Raw genomic sequence first — 16,818 nt, 5'->3', positions numbered from 1 at the left:
GAGGCCCCCCCCAGTGACATTTATTAAGGCATGTTACTAAACCATTGTCTCTTCTGCCTTAATATGGTATCTTCTCTTGGAGCAAAGAAGGTCCTAACTGACCTGTTACTCAGGTCAATATCTCTTGATTGTTCCTAAGACACTTTATTGAAAGTACTTTATTCTACAGCCAGATGCATTCTAGAGTAGCATCCAAAAGACTTAATGTTGTCTTTTTGCTTTTTTGCTTAATGGTTCACATTACATATCTAGAACAGAATTTTCACCAGTATGGTCAACAGTCCACTAATCAGTAGTGCTTGAAAGAAGAATTTTATATACAAATAAATCTAAAAATATTGGATTAAACAAAATTTAATACATTTGAGTGTTGGAGATCTTAAGTCTTTAATATGTCAAGGCATGTGGTTAATTTGAGACAAGTGATGCAGGATTCTATTTATTAAACTTTTTTGGCACAAAAACTATCTTATGATCATGAGAGAGATTTTTGAGTCATAAATTCAAAGCATAATATCTGTGTGTGCATATGATTATAAAATTCTGATGCTCTCTGAAATTTCTTATATTGCAGAGTTAAGCAAAATGCCCCAAACTGCTTTTATAACTTTAGGAAGGCATACAAATAATATTGTGGGATTCTGGGGATATACTCAGTCTTTCCAAAGTCCCTGGCATCTTTCGGAAATATTATACCGTGGAGTACATCATTAGACATATTGCCTTTAACATAAATACAACATGCACCTAGATACAAATATACACACGGAAGAGTATTTAAGACTTAGGGCAGACCACAGGCTGGTACTAGTGCTAGCCAACTGATAATGCAACACTCACCAAAACTCTTTGCTCTTAACTGGAATGCAATTTTTTTTTTTTAATAAATGAAGAAGGACAAATACTATGGTTTCTGGAAGCAGGCTTCTTAGTTACCATTCTACTACCAATGAGTTATTTAAACATGGTTAAATCATCTCATTTATGCTTCCATTTCCTCATTTTTTAAAGTAATTATAAGCAACAGCAGAAGTTATTACTTAACCCTATGGGTTACATGAATTAATATAAAAACAATCAGTGTCTGCTACTTGGTGAGCAACCAGGGAGGTATAGGAACCACTCTTCTCTGTACTTCTTATGCACGATCTCTATCACTGTTCACCTCTTGAATCCTACTTGTTTTCCCATAGTTTCTGCCTTTGCATTATTATAATAGTTTTATACATACAGACAAGGTGGCTAATACTATTTTAATTTCTCCAGCATGTCTTCAAATCACTGATTGGAAAAAAAAAAAAAAGAGGTGATGGTGGCAAATGCTGACCGATTGACAAAATTACAAATAGGGGGCAGGAAGCCTCCAGAAACGACATCCAGGGCCAGACCGACAGCCATGCCTCATGCACTCAGGCTTTTCCTTGCAGGCAGCAGAGTGTCCAAGATGGACAACAGCCTACATGTTGGCTTCCCAGCTTCTGTTCCACCATTTCCACTAGGCACAGTGGTTGTTTTGCAAAGGCAAGGCGTGCCTCTTTGCAGTCTCAACAAAGAAGCCAAACAGGTTCAAGAGCCCTCACTTGAACAACAGCTCAGACAACAATGCTCTCCTGGGGAGCACTTGACCAGTATGGGCAGTTCCTAATTTTCTGGTAAGTTCAGTTCTAACAGACTGCTAAAGCACTTCTGAAATATCCTTATAGAGATGGGCTTTGTCTTTCAGGCCAGCCTGGGGAAGTCTTTGGGCCCTAATGTCCAGAGGCATCTTTTTAAATACTGTAAGCTAAAAGCATTGACACATATAACAGTAGGGGGACAACTTGCATCCATTGAGAGAAAGTGCATGTGCTGATTAAATTCATGGACACTGGCATGATATTTACTCCACTTATTAGTTATGTGATCTTGTATATATTACTTAATCTTTGTACCTCAATATTTCCATCTCTGAAATGGGGGATAATAATCGAATTTACTTGCGTAATAGGGTATCTAATGAAAACTGAATGAACTAATAAACATAGTATGTGCCAAGTCAATTATATGCATTCACTACTTGTTTGTCGCTATGACCTGCCAGCTCTGTTAACAATAGCTTCTGATTTCTAAGTTACTGAGGACACTTTCATTTTCTCAGAATAATGACTAAAAGAAGTTAAAACAAATAAGAGGTGCTATTAAGGTCCAGAGTCTCCTACTGGTATAACTTGCCAAGGATACTTTTTCCGCCTACTAGCTCTGTGACATTGAGGAAACTACTTAACCTCTCTTTTCCTCAGTTCTTTTCTTTTTTTGCATAGGAGAACTGTGGTGTAGGCCAGAGGTGCAGGGGATGAGAGGATTAACTGGAGTCAGAGTGGGGCACAGAACGAGTGGATTTACTGAAATACACAGCCAAGGGGAGCGGCAGGCAAGACAGGAGAGGTCTGCTGTGCCATATGTGGGTTAGCTCACTGGCCACGGACTGAACTCAGGAAGTAGCAGTGATAGCACTGAGACTTAACCCCTAGGCCTCCAGGGAGACACCCTCAGTTCTGTTTGTAAAAGGGGATTGTAAGTTTCATATTTTTCATATTTCATATTTCATATTTTTCATATAGCAAGAGTCAAATATAATGAAATGTGTTCCACTAGTACAGTGCCAGAATATAATAAATGTACAGAAAGGCTCTTCACTGGACATTTCTTTCCTTTTTGTTAGTATCAGAGCTGAAATGAATCTCATATTTTCCTTTTCTCTTCTGCACTTACGATGAAATGGCTTTTTCTTTTTTAGATGCCGGTAAAGGAGAGGAGGAGAAATGAAATGGCTTCTTTCATGTTGAATGTGTATTTAAACACACTGTATATTTAACAAGCAAACAACCCAGTGGCTCTGGAGTGCTAAAGTAAAGTGTTAAGGAAAATTACCTTGTTGATTTCCAGTTTCCTCCTCAGTTTGGATTCTGTGGTCTCAAGAGTGGCAAAGAGGCAGGAGCTTGCTCATTAAAAACAAGCATTTATTGTAAATCTGATCAAAGGGGTTAAAGGTGAGAAATGATGCCCAGTCTTACCCAATCACTTTGATACCGGAAAAACAGCTCAGTGAGGTTAAGAACCTTTTCGAATATCACACAGCAGTATGACTCAGAGGTAGGTTACCTTGAGACCTTTCCTTAATATTATATTTCTTGTCAAGATCAAAACAGTGTGATTTTCAAAGAACTGTTGCATATCATAAACTACAAACACAGCATGGTGGACAGAAAACTAAAGCATGTATTCAATCATTTGAAATACTTCTTAAAGGCAGGCATACATTAGGTTAGATTTTGTCATAATTGCTACTAGATGGACATTTTTTAGACAATAAATTTCATTTTAATTTATGTTTAAATTGGGATTTAAAAAAAATCAAGAAATGCTTCAAGTATTTTCAGTTATAAACAGCCTCAAACAGTACTGGCAGCTACACGTACTCAATATTCTTACATGTACTTAGCCCTTGTTGCGGTTAAGTTACGGTTAAGTTTGGCTTACAACAAAGGCGTCATGGCTGAAATATATCAGAACTAGTTTTTTTTATAAGATTGCTATTGACTTTTAATTGACATGTGAAAAGATTAAAGAAAGTTCTAGTTGGCTATTGAAGTTTTTAAAATGGTAGGATATTGACTTTCAATTTAAAAAATATATTAGACTGGACATGACATTTTCTTGTTTACAGAATAATTCTCATTCTTTCACAAAAGTTGTATCCAGAGTTACTATAGCATGGTTAAATGTTATTCAGTAATACGTAGAAAATGAACTCTATAGCATGGTAATATCCAATTCTCAGTAACTATAAATGTCTTTCATAATTAATGCTAATCAAATTCTACATCAGGCAGGTTGTTCTGTTTTCAGTTGACTTTTGGGAAACAAAGTCTGATCATCACATCCATTCATTTATTTTGAATTAGTCAACAAAAATTCACTGAATGCCCAATTTGTACCAGATTGTGTACCATATAGGAGTTTGTTTTGGAGTAAACCAAAGCAAAAAATCTTTATTCCTTTTTTATACTATCTGGGAAACCCAAACTCATAAATGAAGCACAATATTTCTTTTAATGTATCAAATGTCATTAATGGCTTATATATTATTTAATACAGGCAATGATATTTACAAATATTGAGAACCATCCAGTGTTTCAAATGACATACTCTTAAGGCTGAATTTTGTGAATATACCTCCATATTTACATAGCTGCACAGAGCTTCAGGAACTATATTAAACCTCATCAAAAATCATATTTTTTTTTAAACCGAGTATGGATTACAACTTGGTTAGCATTTGTAAGTGAGCCTTTCATCTCTTCCCGCTTGTATGTTTCTATCCTCAGTGCAAGGAAAAATTGGAAGTAGGGGAAAACTATCTGGCAAGGAGGCAATGTGAGTAACAGGTGATTAGAAGTCTCTGCAGTGTGGAAGGGAGCCCCATTCACCATCAGATCTATCATCATTTGTGACTCCCTTTCACTAGTCAATGACCTACCTGTGTGTGTTCTACTTTTGAGACTATGCATAAAATATATTTATTCCTGTGCCTGTCATTCATATGAGCCTCATTCCTTATGTGGAATATTCTTAAATTGTCATACATGAAGAAATTATTTGAAGTTTGTTTTACCAAATAGCTACCAGCTTCTGTAATGTCTCTTGGGATTGTTATTAACCATCTGCATATTACTTAGAAAATGTTCAATTCTGAATTCCTATAGCCAAATTAAAAAAAAAAAATCCCAGTAACGGTCATAAAAAAGATATTGATGAGTTAAAATTTGCATCCTATCTTTCTCTACATTAGCAGCAGAGCAATCAAGGAGACTATTTCATTGGCCCATGTTATCTAAAGACAGAGAAAATTATCACAATGGGTAACTACATTGCTCTACATATGTGATGATGACCAATTGTGGTTTACAAAATGTTTTCCTAACTCAGTAAATACTGCAATTGCTATATAGGTGTCCACATATCAGTCAACCTTTGCAGTTCCTAAGGAGGTCCAAGTTTCAGAAAAGGCTATAATAAAGCTTTTGGTGCTAGAAACATTTTATTTTCCTTATAAACTAGGTAAAAACTCAGTTTCTGGTTCTGGCAAGGATGGACTAACAGAGACTTAATATAACCTTATACTTGAAAAAAGAAACAAAAAAAGACAATAAATATGAAACAACAGTTTTCAACATAGCATACATTGGGCAACAGGAGATAGTGAATCATGAGCGAAGTTAACTCCATGGCTGCCCCTGCTTTGTGCCATGGGGAACCCAGATGGAATCTGGTGTACTCTCTGAGTTGAGGAGGTAGAACTGAGAGACTAAGGACACCAAAATGTGGAATATTCCTGAAACAGAGTGTCAGAAAAAGAGAGCTGCACACATAGAGAATCCTAGAGATCTGTGGAGGGTCTTCTTTTAGTATTTAGCAGAGTCTGATGAGCATATGAACGGAAGGAGGCTATCCAAAGTTGGAGGAAGAACTATCTGGAAGGATGAAAGGGAAGAGTAGCTGGTACTCAAGCACTGTGTTAGAAATGGTGTCCATTTCCACCAGCCAGACTTTTAAAAACTCATAACTCATGGGACATTGAGCATAGCACTCAGGAAGTTGCCGTCTTAATAATAAGAATAATTAGCTCTAGAACAAGTACTGCTCCAGGCTGACTTAATGAACCACAAAAGTAATATAAATATATCAAGAACATTTGTTGGAATATAAAAGTAAAGACTATCCAGAAAGATAAAGTTAAACAATGTTCAGTATCAAAATATTACCACAGATGCAAATTGGCCAGAAAACAACCCACAATGAGAAGAAAAATCAATTAGTCAAAACAACCCAAAACTGACAGAATTATTATAATAAGCAAATAAGGAAATTAAAACAATTATTATAACTGCATTTCATATGTTTAAAAGTTAAGTAGTCACATATAAATATAAAAAAAGATCCAAATCAAACTTCTAAAGATAATAACTCCAAAATACTGGATAGGAAAAATGGCAGATTAGATTGTAAAAATGAATAAATAAATAAAATTTAAGATACAGAAATAGAAACTACCCAAAATAAAATTCAGAAAAAAATCAGACAAAAAAGAATTGAACAGTGTTGAGCTGTGGAACAATTTCAAGTAGTCTATTGCATGGGTGAGTGAAGTTTGCAAAAGAGGTATAGAGGATGGAAAAATATTTGAAAAAATAATAGCTGAATTATTTCTAAATTTTTGATTAAAACTATAAACTCACACTATAAACTCAAGACATTCAATAAACAACAATCATAAGATGCCTTTAGGGATTCATCCCCAACAACAAGGAAAACAAAAGAGAACATAAACAGCTGGGACTACATCAAACTAAAAAGTTTCTGCATAGGGAAAGAAACCATAGCTAAAATGAAAAGACGCCCTACTAAATTGAAGAAAATATTTGCATACCATATATCTGACAAAGGCCTGATCTCAAACATACACAAAAAACTCAGAAAAGACCACACAAAAACCCATAAAAAACTTGAAAACACCAGAAACAATAAATGCTGGAGAGGATGTGGAGAAAAGGGAACCCTCCTACAATGCGGGTGGGAATGCAAACTGGTCAGATCCTTATGGAAAACAGTAGGGAGGTGTCTCAAAACATTAAACATGGATTTGCTATTTGACGCAGTAAATACCCTTCCTTGGCATCTATCCAAAAATTTCAAAAATACTAATTCAAAAGGAAACTTGCATTCCCATGTTTATTGCAGTACTATTTACTATAGCTAAACTATGGAAACAACCTAAGGGCCCCAGAACAGATGAGAGGATCAAGAAGATGTGTGTGCACACACACACACACAGGGGTACTACTCAACAAATCAAAAAAGATAAATTCATACCATTTGTGGCAACACGGATGGAGCTTGAAAGGAGAATGCTAAGTGAAATAAGTCAGAAGGAGAAAGAGAAATACCAGATGGTGTCACTAATATGTGGAATATAAAGTAACCACATTAACAGTCAGATAAAGGCAAGCTGAAAAACTAACCCTTGATAGCTATCTACAGAATGATAGACAAGGGGGAGGGAATGGGTGGGTTAAGAACAAAGAGGGAAGGCAGCACAATGGTCTATGGTGATGGAATAAGTGTGAGTTGGTGGTTAGTAAACTATGGTGGTAATATCTGATAAGGGTACCCAATATTACCTCAGTTAAAAACAAATTAAAAAAATTAGACACAAGAGACACAAAGAAAGCTATACTAAGTCATCTCTAAATCAAATTGCTCACAGCAGTGATAAAAGGAAAATCTTAAAAGCAGACAGATATAATCAAATGTTTACAAAATGACAATAATAATAATATCACATACATTGATCCCATCTACAAGTAAAATTTATGGGACTTATAGCATAAAGACTTGGAAGGGAAAAACAGAAATATGCTATATAAGGTTCTTATACTACAAGTAAAGTGGTAGAGTATCTCTAGAAGGTAGATTTGATAAGTTGAAGATGTATACTCTAAAACCTAAGGCAACCATGGAAATAACAAAACAGAGCTGTAGCTAGTAATACAAAAAAAAAAAAAAGGAAAAATGGAATAATAAAATACATAATAAATCCAAAAGAAAGACAATGTTAATATTGAAAAGCAAGTCACAGGTTGGCAGAAAATATTTGCAGTCTGTATAACCAATAAAGTACTTGTATCTAGAATGTATATATTCTGAAAGCTCGATTTAAAACACATACAACCTGAAGAAATTAGGCAAAAGATACAAACATAAAGAAGACATCAATAAAAATGAGCACATTCGAGATGCTCACCATCATAAGTCACCAGGGAAATGTACAGTAAAGCCACATGAGATAGTACTGCACACCTATCAATGGCTAAAATGAAAAAGAATAACTGTGCCAAGTATTGACAGGATATGAAGGAATTAGAACTCTCACACACTGCTGGTGGGAATTTAAAACAGAACAACCCCTTTGGGGAACACCAAAAGGGAGAGCAGTTGGCAGTACCTTAAAGAGTTAAACATGTACCTACTATGTGATTTAGCTATTCCACTATGAGGTGTTTACTCAAGAGAAAATAATAGAACATGTACTTACAAAGACTTTTACATGAATGTTCATAGCAGTTTTATTTGTAGAAGTCCCCAAACTAGTATAATCCAAATATCGATCAAGAAGTGAATGGATCATTTTGCAATATGATTGTGCATCAAATCATCACCTTAAATTTACATAATATTCCATGTCAATTCTATCCCAACAAAATTGGAAGAAAATGGGGGGAAAAAACCCAGGTGAATGGATAAACACTTCAAAGCAGTTATACAGTGGAATACTACTCAGCAATAAAAAGAGTGGACTATTGATACATTCAACAATATGGGTGAGTTTCAAAATAATTATGCTCATTGAAAGAAGACATCAAGATTCCCTACTGTATGATTCCATTTATAGAAAACTCAAATAAGTAGAAACTAATCTATTGTGAGAAAAAAGGAGATTTGTAGTTGCAGGGTATATTCATTATTTCGAATGTGGTAATCATTTCACTGGAATATTGTATGTTTAAACTTATAAAATTCTACCCTTTAAGTATGTACAGTCAGCTATATCTTAGTCAAGCTGTTGTTTTTTTTTTTTTTTAAACAAAACATAACAACTATGTCTTAACCAATTAAGGCTCTATGTGTGCAGTGGGCCATTTTTTGGGGACCTTAAGGAAAGGTATGAAAGTAGGTGCCCTAACCCACAGCCTTCCCGCCCTGTCTTTCACAGATACGGCTGCCCCTGGCCATCTCTCAGAGTTAGGGTGATATATATGACAGAAGGTGCTCCCACTAGGCCTGGATGCATACCTTGAGCTTTGAGACCATAACCTAGAAGGGAGGAGTTAGGCTCCAGATGAGCCTATCTTGACCCATTAGACTCCCTGCCCTCACTGAAGGCGTGGTTTGAGAATGTCAGAGTGGAGGACTTTGAAGCAATTCTAGTCTACAAGGAGGAAGAAATTGAGAGTCTTTTAAACTCTTACAGCAATCTGACATGGCACAAAATCCAAGCATGGGATCATTTTTCTAGAAAGTCATGCTTATTGAATTTTACAAAAGCAATGTGTCCTCCCTGAATTGGATGCAACTGAAAAACAATAAGACAAAATAAAGTGGTCCCTCACCACAGATAACTGAGACACTGTTGTAAAGCATGCAGCACTGAGGAGGAGGCCCTAAATAATATGGGTTTTGAGTTATGGTGAATGTGGGGATACTCTGATAAAAAAGATTTCTGGCCTGACTTTTTTAAGGTTTCGATCACAATTGCATCCATTTTCTATCTTTTGAGGTCATTTGAGGTGATTGTGTATGACCTTGATTCTTCTGGTTATCTTCCTCCCTCAGGATCTGACAGGGTCTGATAAGAGCTACCATTTTTTGGAGGGAAGAGGGCATAAAGGGAACGGTTTGGAGCAGAAAATATCAATGGAAAAGATTATGGTCTTTTTTCTTCCTTTGAACAAGAACATATAGGCACCACCATTTCTTCCCACAACTCTAGGGATCTAGAAACACTCATTGACCAGAACCCATGGGCATCTTACCTTGTGCACACAGGACTTCGCATTCAAGAAAAATAGCTCTACAGTGGTTTTATCCTTTAAAAATGATATGCTCTCAATGTAGAACCTGCAAAATAGTACAGAAGTTTTCAGATTTCTTCCCTTCTCTCAGCATGATTTTATTTCCTCATTAGTTTCCACAAAAGCAGAGAATTTTGAGGAACAAGGGGATAGTTGTATGTTTTGTCCTTCAAAAGAAATCTGGAACACACACGTATGGATGTATGCACATATGCACATGTAGAAATACACATTTACACGTACAAAATCCTTTATAGTTGTTTGCATGTTGAAAGGTGAGTTAAATAGAAACCCCAAATGATTACCAATCACAAAGCCAACTTTATCTGTGTTACCTATTCTTTAACACATGGTCTGGGAGATGAGCACAAACAGTTCAGTGGTTTTTAGACTTGGGGCGGGTGTGGGGGGCCTCATACCTACCTCACTTCATCCACCAAGGGAGGTTCAATCACACCCTCCCTCTTTCCTTATTCCTTCCAGGCTGCAGAGCTTTCCCTTGGCTAGGAGCCAAACTCTTCACAGTACTTAATCTTGGTCTTTTTCTTATGCAAATCAGAGTATTCTGGGCCTCATTCACCCCAACCCCTTTCCTGGACCTCTTTGCTCATTCAGTCCTGAAGAGCACTCTGACAGGCCCCAGTGGGAAGGGGAGGAGAGAAGAGTCTTTAATAACTACTATTTTCACAATCCCTAATGATGTAGGCCAGTGTTCTGGGGTGGGAGAGAGGGACATTGAGGCCCAGAAGTTTTTCCCAAGTATGGTAGCCTTGTTTAATGAATATGCATGAATAAAGATTATTCCCAAGACAACTCACAGCTGGGGTGGGGGAGGGGAACCTGGAGGAGAATTTGCCTGCAAACTGGTGACACGGGAATCTATCCTTAACTCTGCAAATCATGATAGACCTTGGCCATTTACTCTTTTTATTTTTCCCTTTGACAAAGAGAAAACATTTGATAAACAAAACAGGAAAGGCCTTGAAAGATTTTATCATTAAGATAAAATCATTTGAAAAATTCCACCACTAATGTTGAATCATCAAGGGAAGTTCCAGAAAGTGAATAAATCTTTTATATCTTCATTTGCAAGGGTTTATCTAACGGCTAAGTGAGAAGGTTGATGCATGTTAGGTTTGTGAGAAGGGAAAATTACATACTAAGGATGGGGAGGAAAAGGAGGAGTTGAAGGGAAATGGAGTTTGGAATCAGAAAGATGTAGAAAACAGAGTACCACTTTGATCTTTTGGTAGCTGTGTGGCTGTGGGCAAGTTAGCTTCTACAATAAAATGGGTCATCATGACTGTAATTACCTCATAGGATTTTGGAAGGATTAAGTGAGATAATATATGTAAAACCCTCAATAAACATTAACAATTATTAATAAATATTCATTTTCTAGAATTTAATGCTATGTGGCCTGCGGTAAGTGACTTAAATTTTGAGATTACTTGTATATAAAGAGAGGAATAATGATGCTTAATTAGGATGACCATTATGCAATTTAAACAAACTATAATATATCTGAAGAGCCAAGTGCAGTGCCTGGCATGTGGTGGTAGGGATTCAAGAACCCTGGGACTCTAATACTTCATTACTCCATTTTATAGCTTCAGAAAGTGAGTGTTAGAGATCCACATACATGGCAAAAGTAAGTCTTAATTTCGGTCACTTTCACTCTGTAGACAATGCTAATAAGCAGGTAGAAAGCTAAGCCCTCAATAATTGTATGCAGCTCAACCACCTTCAATAACAATAAATAAATACAGAGAAAAGAAAAAAGCTCTTACATGAACAAAAATTAAGTTCCTCAGTTAAAGAATAAAAATAAAAACAAGCAGCGAAGCAAGACAAGTGATATATGCCCCTACCTACTAACATATATAGAAGAACGTTTATTTTCTATTGCTTCCAAAAGCACAACCAGAATCAGTGGACCAAAAATAGAAGGTGACAGGTTTTGCATTAACCTATGAAACACCTTTCAAAAAGGTTGGAATAGTTGCAAAGGGAAAAGTTTTTCCAAAGGAAGTGATCTCCCTGGTCACTGACTCCCTAGGTCAGATTAATGGACTCAGGGTCTGTGTTCTATGGCAAGATTTCTTGATTCTTTTTTTTCCTTTCATTTTTAATTACAGATTTCACCCAATACCCCAAAGCAAAGAATTCCTATGAAATCTTTCGTGAGCTGAAAGGGCATAAAAAGAAGGAAGTACCATTAGTTTATATGCAAACCTTTTTGAGCATTCCCAGACCTCCACAATAATCTACAAAATTGTACTGAGTAACACTAAAAAACTAAAATAACATTAACACAGAGTGAAAGCACAAATACTGTCAAAAGCTCACAATTTGTATAAAGCAGTTCCCAGGGAAGGAGTCTGTCTGGTGGGGTTACTCTTCTGCTTGGGGTCCCTCTACCCCTAGCATTGCTGCTGTAAAACCAATGCTGAGTGTGCTATTTTCACTTTTGTTGTAAAAGTGGAAATCCTCTACAAATGTTTTTTGGTTAGCAAACACACATACTAATGTAAGTCTTTGGTTAAAGTGATGTTTCATAGTGCAAACTTTTGAAAAGCAGGTGATACTCCTTTAGCAGGATCATATTAGAAGGATCATATTAAAAACATAACCTCAATCAATTTCATACAAAGTTCATAATAATTCTTTAATATTTAAAATCCAGTCATCATTCAAATTTTCCTATTGTTTCCAACCCTTTTCTTTTTTAAAATGCTGAGCTACATTACTTTTTTTAAAAAAAAGATTTATTTATTTATTTATGCATATAAGAGCTGGGGGTACAGGCCAGAGGTGCAGGGGGGTGAGAGGATTCACCAGAGACAGAGCGGGGAACAGAACAGGCAGGTCTACCGAGGTACACTGCTGAGGGGACAGGAGAGGTCTGCCCCACCATGTGGGATTATCGCCGGCCGGCTGGGATCAAACCCATACTGCAGAGGCTGCGGACAGCTTCACAGTGAGGCGCTCAACCACCTGCGCCACCAGGGAGGCCCAGTTCACCTTTTGTTTTGTTTGTTAGCCACAATTAGTTTCTGATGCAGGCCACCAAAGAGCCCAAATGAAGACAGGACTACCTGTGTGCTAGAGACAATACAAAGAGCTCTGTGTGTATTATCTCATTTAATCTCTAGCACAAGAAGAAGCTGTGGGTACAATTTATGAACCCATTTTACAGATTAGAAAACCAAAATGTGGAGATGTAAAGTCATCTTCACAAGCCATGCAGAAAGGACGTGGAGACATGATTCACACTAAGGTTTATTAGACTTTGAAGTTCATATTCCAAACCAATCACAATGCCATGGATGCCCCAGGGAGGGATGCACTTAACTCCGTTTATGAATCAAGAGGGAGATGCTGGGCCTCCCCGGTGGCGCAGCGGTAGAGTGCTGGGTTGCGAAGCTGCCCGCGGCCTCTGCGGTGCCTGTTCAGTCCCCGGCTGCTCCCCGGCCACCGGAGGAGGGTCCCACATGGCGCGCAGACCTCTCCTGCCGCCCGCTGCTCCCCTCAGCAGTGGACTTTGGTCCTTCTGCCTGCTCTGCTCTCTGCTCTGGCTCTGGTGAATTCTCTCACCCTCCCGCGCTTCTGACTGTACCCAGCGCATGTATAAACAAAACAAACAAACAAATAAATAAAAACATGCCTCTATTAAAAAAAAAAATCTTAAAAAAAAAAAGAGGGAGATGCTGCCAAATTGAAATCTATAGCACTAAGTGTCACAGGAGAGGGGACAATTGAGCTGAGTCTTAAAGAATGTATGAGTTCACCAGGTAAGGAAGGGAGTAAGGGCATTCCAGGGAAAGCGTATATTAGCCAGAACAATCCATTGGCTAGTCTCAGAGAATTTAAGAAGCCATACAGAGGGAGCTCGATGGCTCATAACCAAATCAGTCTGTGGCCTGTCCAACTCTGAACAGACACCTTTGAACTAGCGGTTGGCTTCACCTTGTTTCTGAAGCCCAGACCCCTGGTCCTACCCTAGTTCTAGTAAACAGGTTCTATCTTGTTTCCCACTATTTTCTGGCAACCAGCCCTGTGCCTTCTAACTTTCTATCTAGGCATCCGGTTACCCGCTCTCCAAATCCACAATCCGGTCTCTCCCTCAAGGGGATCATTGTTATGACTTCATATTTATAGAGTGTATGAAAAGTATGTGAGTGCTTGAACAAGGCTCCTATCAACATGTACCATGAATTGAAAACAAAATCTAGGGCTTCTTCATGGAATGAAAGGGACTATCCCAGACTCATAAAGACCTATTGTTTCAGTCCTTTTTTGCAAAAGGATACTGTTTCTTCATGCTTACTGTGAGAGATTTCACTATGATTTTGTGACTGTTAAAACGATGTTAAATTTTCAGCCTCAGAAGAAACCCACTTTTTTTCTAACTAGGTAGATGTTATGGGGACAAACCTCATATAGCTTAATATGGATAATTTCTTTTTTTTTTAAAGATTTATTCATTTATACATACAATAACTAAGGTACAGGCCAGAGTTTTTTTGGGGGGGGTGAAAGGATTCACCAGAGACAGAATGGGGAACAGAACAGGCAGAGTGACTGAAGTACATTGCTGAGGGGAGCAGCAGGTGAGTCAGGAGAGATCTGCTGTGCCATGTAGGTCACTTCCCTAGCCGGGGATCGAACTTGTGCTGTAGTGGCTATGGTAAGCTTCATGGGTTGTGTCTTAACCCCTTGTACCACCAGGGAGGTCCAATATGGATAATTTCTTGTGAAGAGAATTTCCTTGGGAAGATTTTGTCTTTACTCTGTGTTCTTCTCCTATTAGCAATTTTTTCCTTCTTTGATGAGACACGGTGTTCACGTAATCACTCATCAGTGATAACAGAACATCACCTCAAAAACATGACAAAGATAGCTTGGTGGGGAGGCAGGCCTGTTAGCCAAGATAACAACACATGCATGTCAAAAAGCAGGACACTGGAATGAGCTGTTCTTAACAGTCACTAGCACGAAGGTGACCAATATTTTTATCTTGTGGCAGTAACTTATCATGCTTAAAAGTCAACACCACAAACTTGTGGGGAATTAGATTGAACCACTGATCTGTCTTAGGATCTGGGGTTAGCTGCTAGGTCTCCCATGCCAGAGAAATGAGTTTTCAATGTTCTCAACATAATGGGTGGTATGTGGTTCAGTAGTCAGTGGGTAGTGCTGATTATCACTATATTAATATTCCTCTACCAATTAGACTATAATAAAAGGCATTGACATAGTTAAAATTTTAACTGTACAAACAAGAATGGAAATTCCAGTATCTTTCTTAAGCCTTTTCTCTCAAGGACTCAAAATGTTACAAGAGTTCGCTTTGACCCCAAATAGGAAAACAATGTGAAACAAATGCTCTTCTGGCTAGTTATAATTCTTTTTCTCCCCAAGTGAGCTTATTTTCTTTGTTTCCAGAACCTTTGTTATGTTTGAATGATGTCTTCAAAAAAGGTGAATTGGGAGAGTTGCTCAATTATTTTGCATTCTGAACAATGCTGTGTTTGAAACTGGCAGCCAGTAAGGGGGTAAGTTAAAATGCCTCACTCTAGGTTTCATCCAGTCATTGTGGTAATTTTAGGCCTGCAGTGTAGCCACCTGCTTAAGTAGGTTTCTATCAGATCCTAATCCACATTCTGTTTATTGCTTGTAATGACCTTGCAACATCATAGTCTCATTTTATAATGCATGCTGAGGACAGCAGTACAATTTAAGTGTATTTCAATTTCTCTGAGCACATCACTTTCTCCAAGCTATTATGCAGTGCTTATGAGACTCCCATAAGTTCCCTTTCATCTCTGGGAGGGGTACAGTTTTGGAGAATTCCCCAAGGGAAACACTATTTGCTTCTACAATGTGCTCCTCTGCCAGGAAAACTCATCCTCACTATTGGATTTCCAGGCATGGCATAGACACTGGAGAACTAGAGAGGGCCCTCCAGGTAAGCCTGTAGAAACCTGTCCTGTTGCTCCTCTCCCACGATGTGACTCTGAGTTGGCCAGAGAACAGCTGGGAGACCCAGGAGGATGTGGGCCTTGCTGTGACCTGTCCAGAAGGGATGGGAGTTTCAGTCATATGAATTCCAAGAGCTTGCTTTTTCCTTCAAAACAGCTAATCAGTCTGCTACTGCTCCCATGAGGAAAGCAAGGACACAATCTTTGAGAAGGAGCCAAGAAGGGAGGCAGGAGAGGTCAGTTGGATAGGGAGGTGATGGCTGGACATGGTGAATGAAGAAGACAAACCATTCAACCCCTACCTAGGAAATGGGTTAGATCCAAGTCAGATAGTCCCAAACCTTCCCTAGTCAAGGGCTGCACTTCATGTTGTGGAGTTTTCTTTTCCACTGTACATGTGGTTGAAGCACTCTGTTATTTTTAATCAAAAAAAACAGTGAACATGGGCCTCCCCTGGTGGCACAGTGGTTGAGCGCTGGGCTGCAAAGCTGCCCGCAGCCTCTGCAGTGCCAGTTCGATCCCTGGCCGCCGACGAGGGTCCCACATGGTGCTCAGACCTCTCCTGCTGTGCCCGCTGCTCCCCTCAGCAGCGTATTTCGTCAGTCTGCCTGTTCTGTTCCCTGCTCTGGCTCTGGTGAATTCTCTCACCCTCCCATGCTTCTGACTGTACTCAGTGCTTATATAAATAAATAAATCTTTTTTAAAAAAAGCAGGAAATTAAAAAAAAAAAACTGAACATTTATTGAAGGTCTATATTACATGTCAAAATATGCATAATCTTCCAACAACCCTCTGTACTACCACCAGCTCCAGATCCATTTTATCATTGACGGACAGACCCGCAGAAAAGTCACAAAGCTAGTAAGTGGAAGAATTGTATTTGAATCCAAGAACAATACTAAAATCCGGTTCTCAATGTTTGGAGTGAGGTACATTTGGTCACGTTAAAGACATTTGTTTTTTGGGCCTCCCTGGTGGCACAAGGTGCTAAGCTATCCACAGCTTCTGCAGCATGAGTTTGATCCCTGGTCGGCCAGAGAGCTATCCACATGGTGAAGCAGACCTTTCCTTTCTCACCCGCTGCTCCCCTCAGCAGTGTTTTCAGTCAATCTGCCTATACTGCTCCCCACTCTGTCTCTGGTGATCCTCTCACCCCTCGCACC

The 16,818-nt window shown here is 38.4% G+C and overlaps 1 protein-coding gene across 2 annotated transcripts in view; it reads right to left on the bottom strand.

The window, feature by feature from the left end:
* Positions 1–16,818, bottom strand: part of FRMD4B (FERM domain containing 4B) — a gene marked incomplete at its 3' end in the record, with an annotated part of 177,201 nt that overhangs the window by 91,766 nt on the left and 68,617 nt on the right. For both annotated transcript variants that reach the window (XM_084248254.1, XM_084248253.1), the window contains exon 5: positions 9,633–9,717. In XM_084248254.1, the coding sequence (XP_084104380.1) occupies positions 9,633–9,717 (85 nt within the window). The remainder of the gene's footprint in view (positions 1–9,632; positions 9,718–16,818) is intronic.

This window comes from Talpa europaea, assembly GCF_964194135.1.
Source record: "Talpa europaea genome assembly, chromosome: 11".
NCBI lineage: Eukaryota > Metazoa > Chordata > Mammalia > Eulipotyphla > Talpidae > Talpa > Talpa europaea.
The sequence above is the reverse complement of the archived record's forward strand: the minus strand, read 5'-3'. Positions and strand labels throughout refer to the sequence as shown.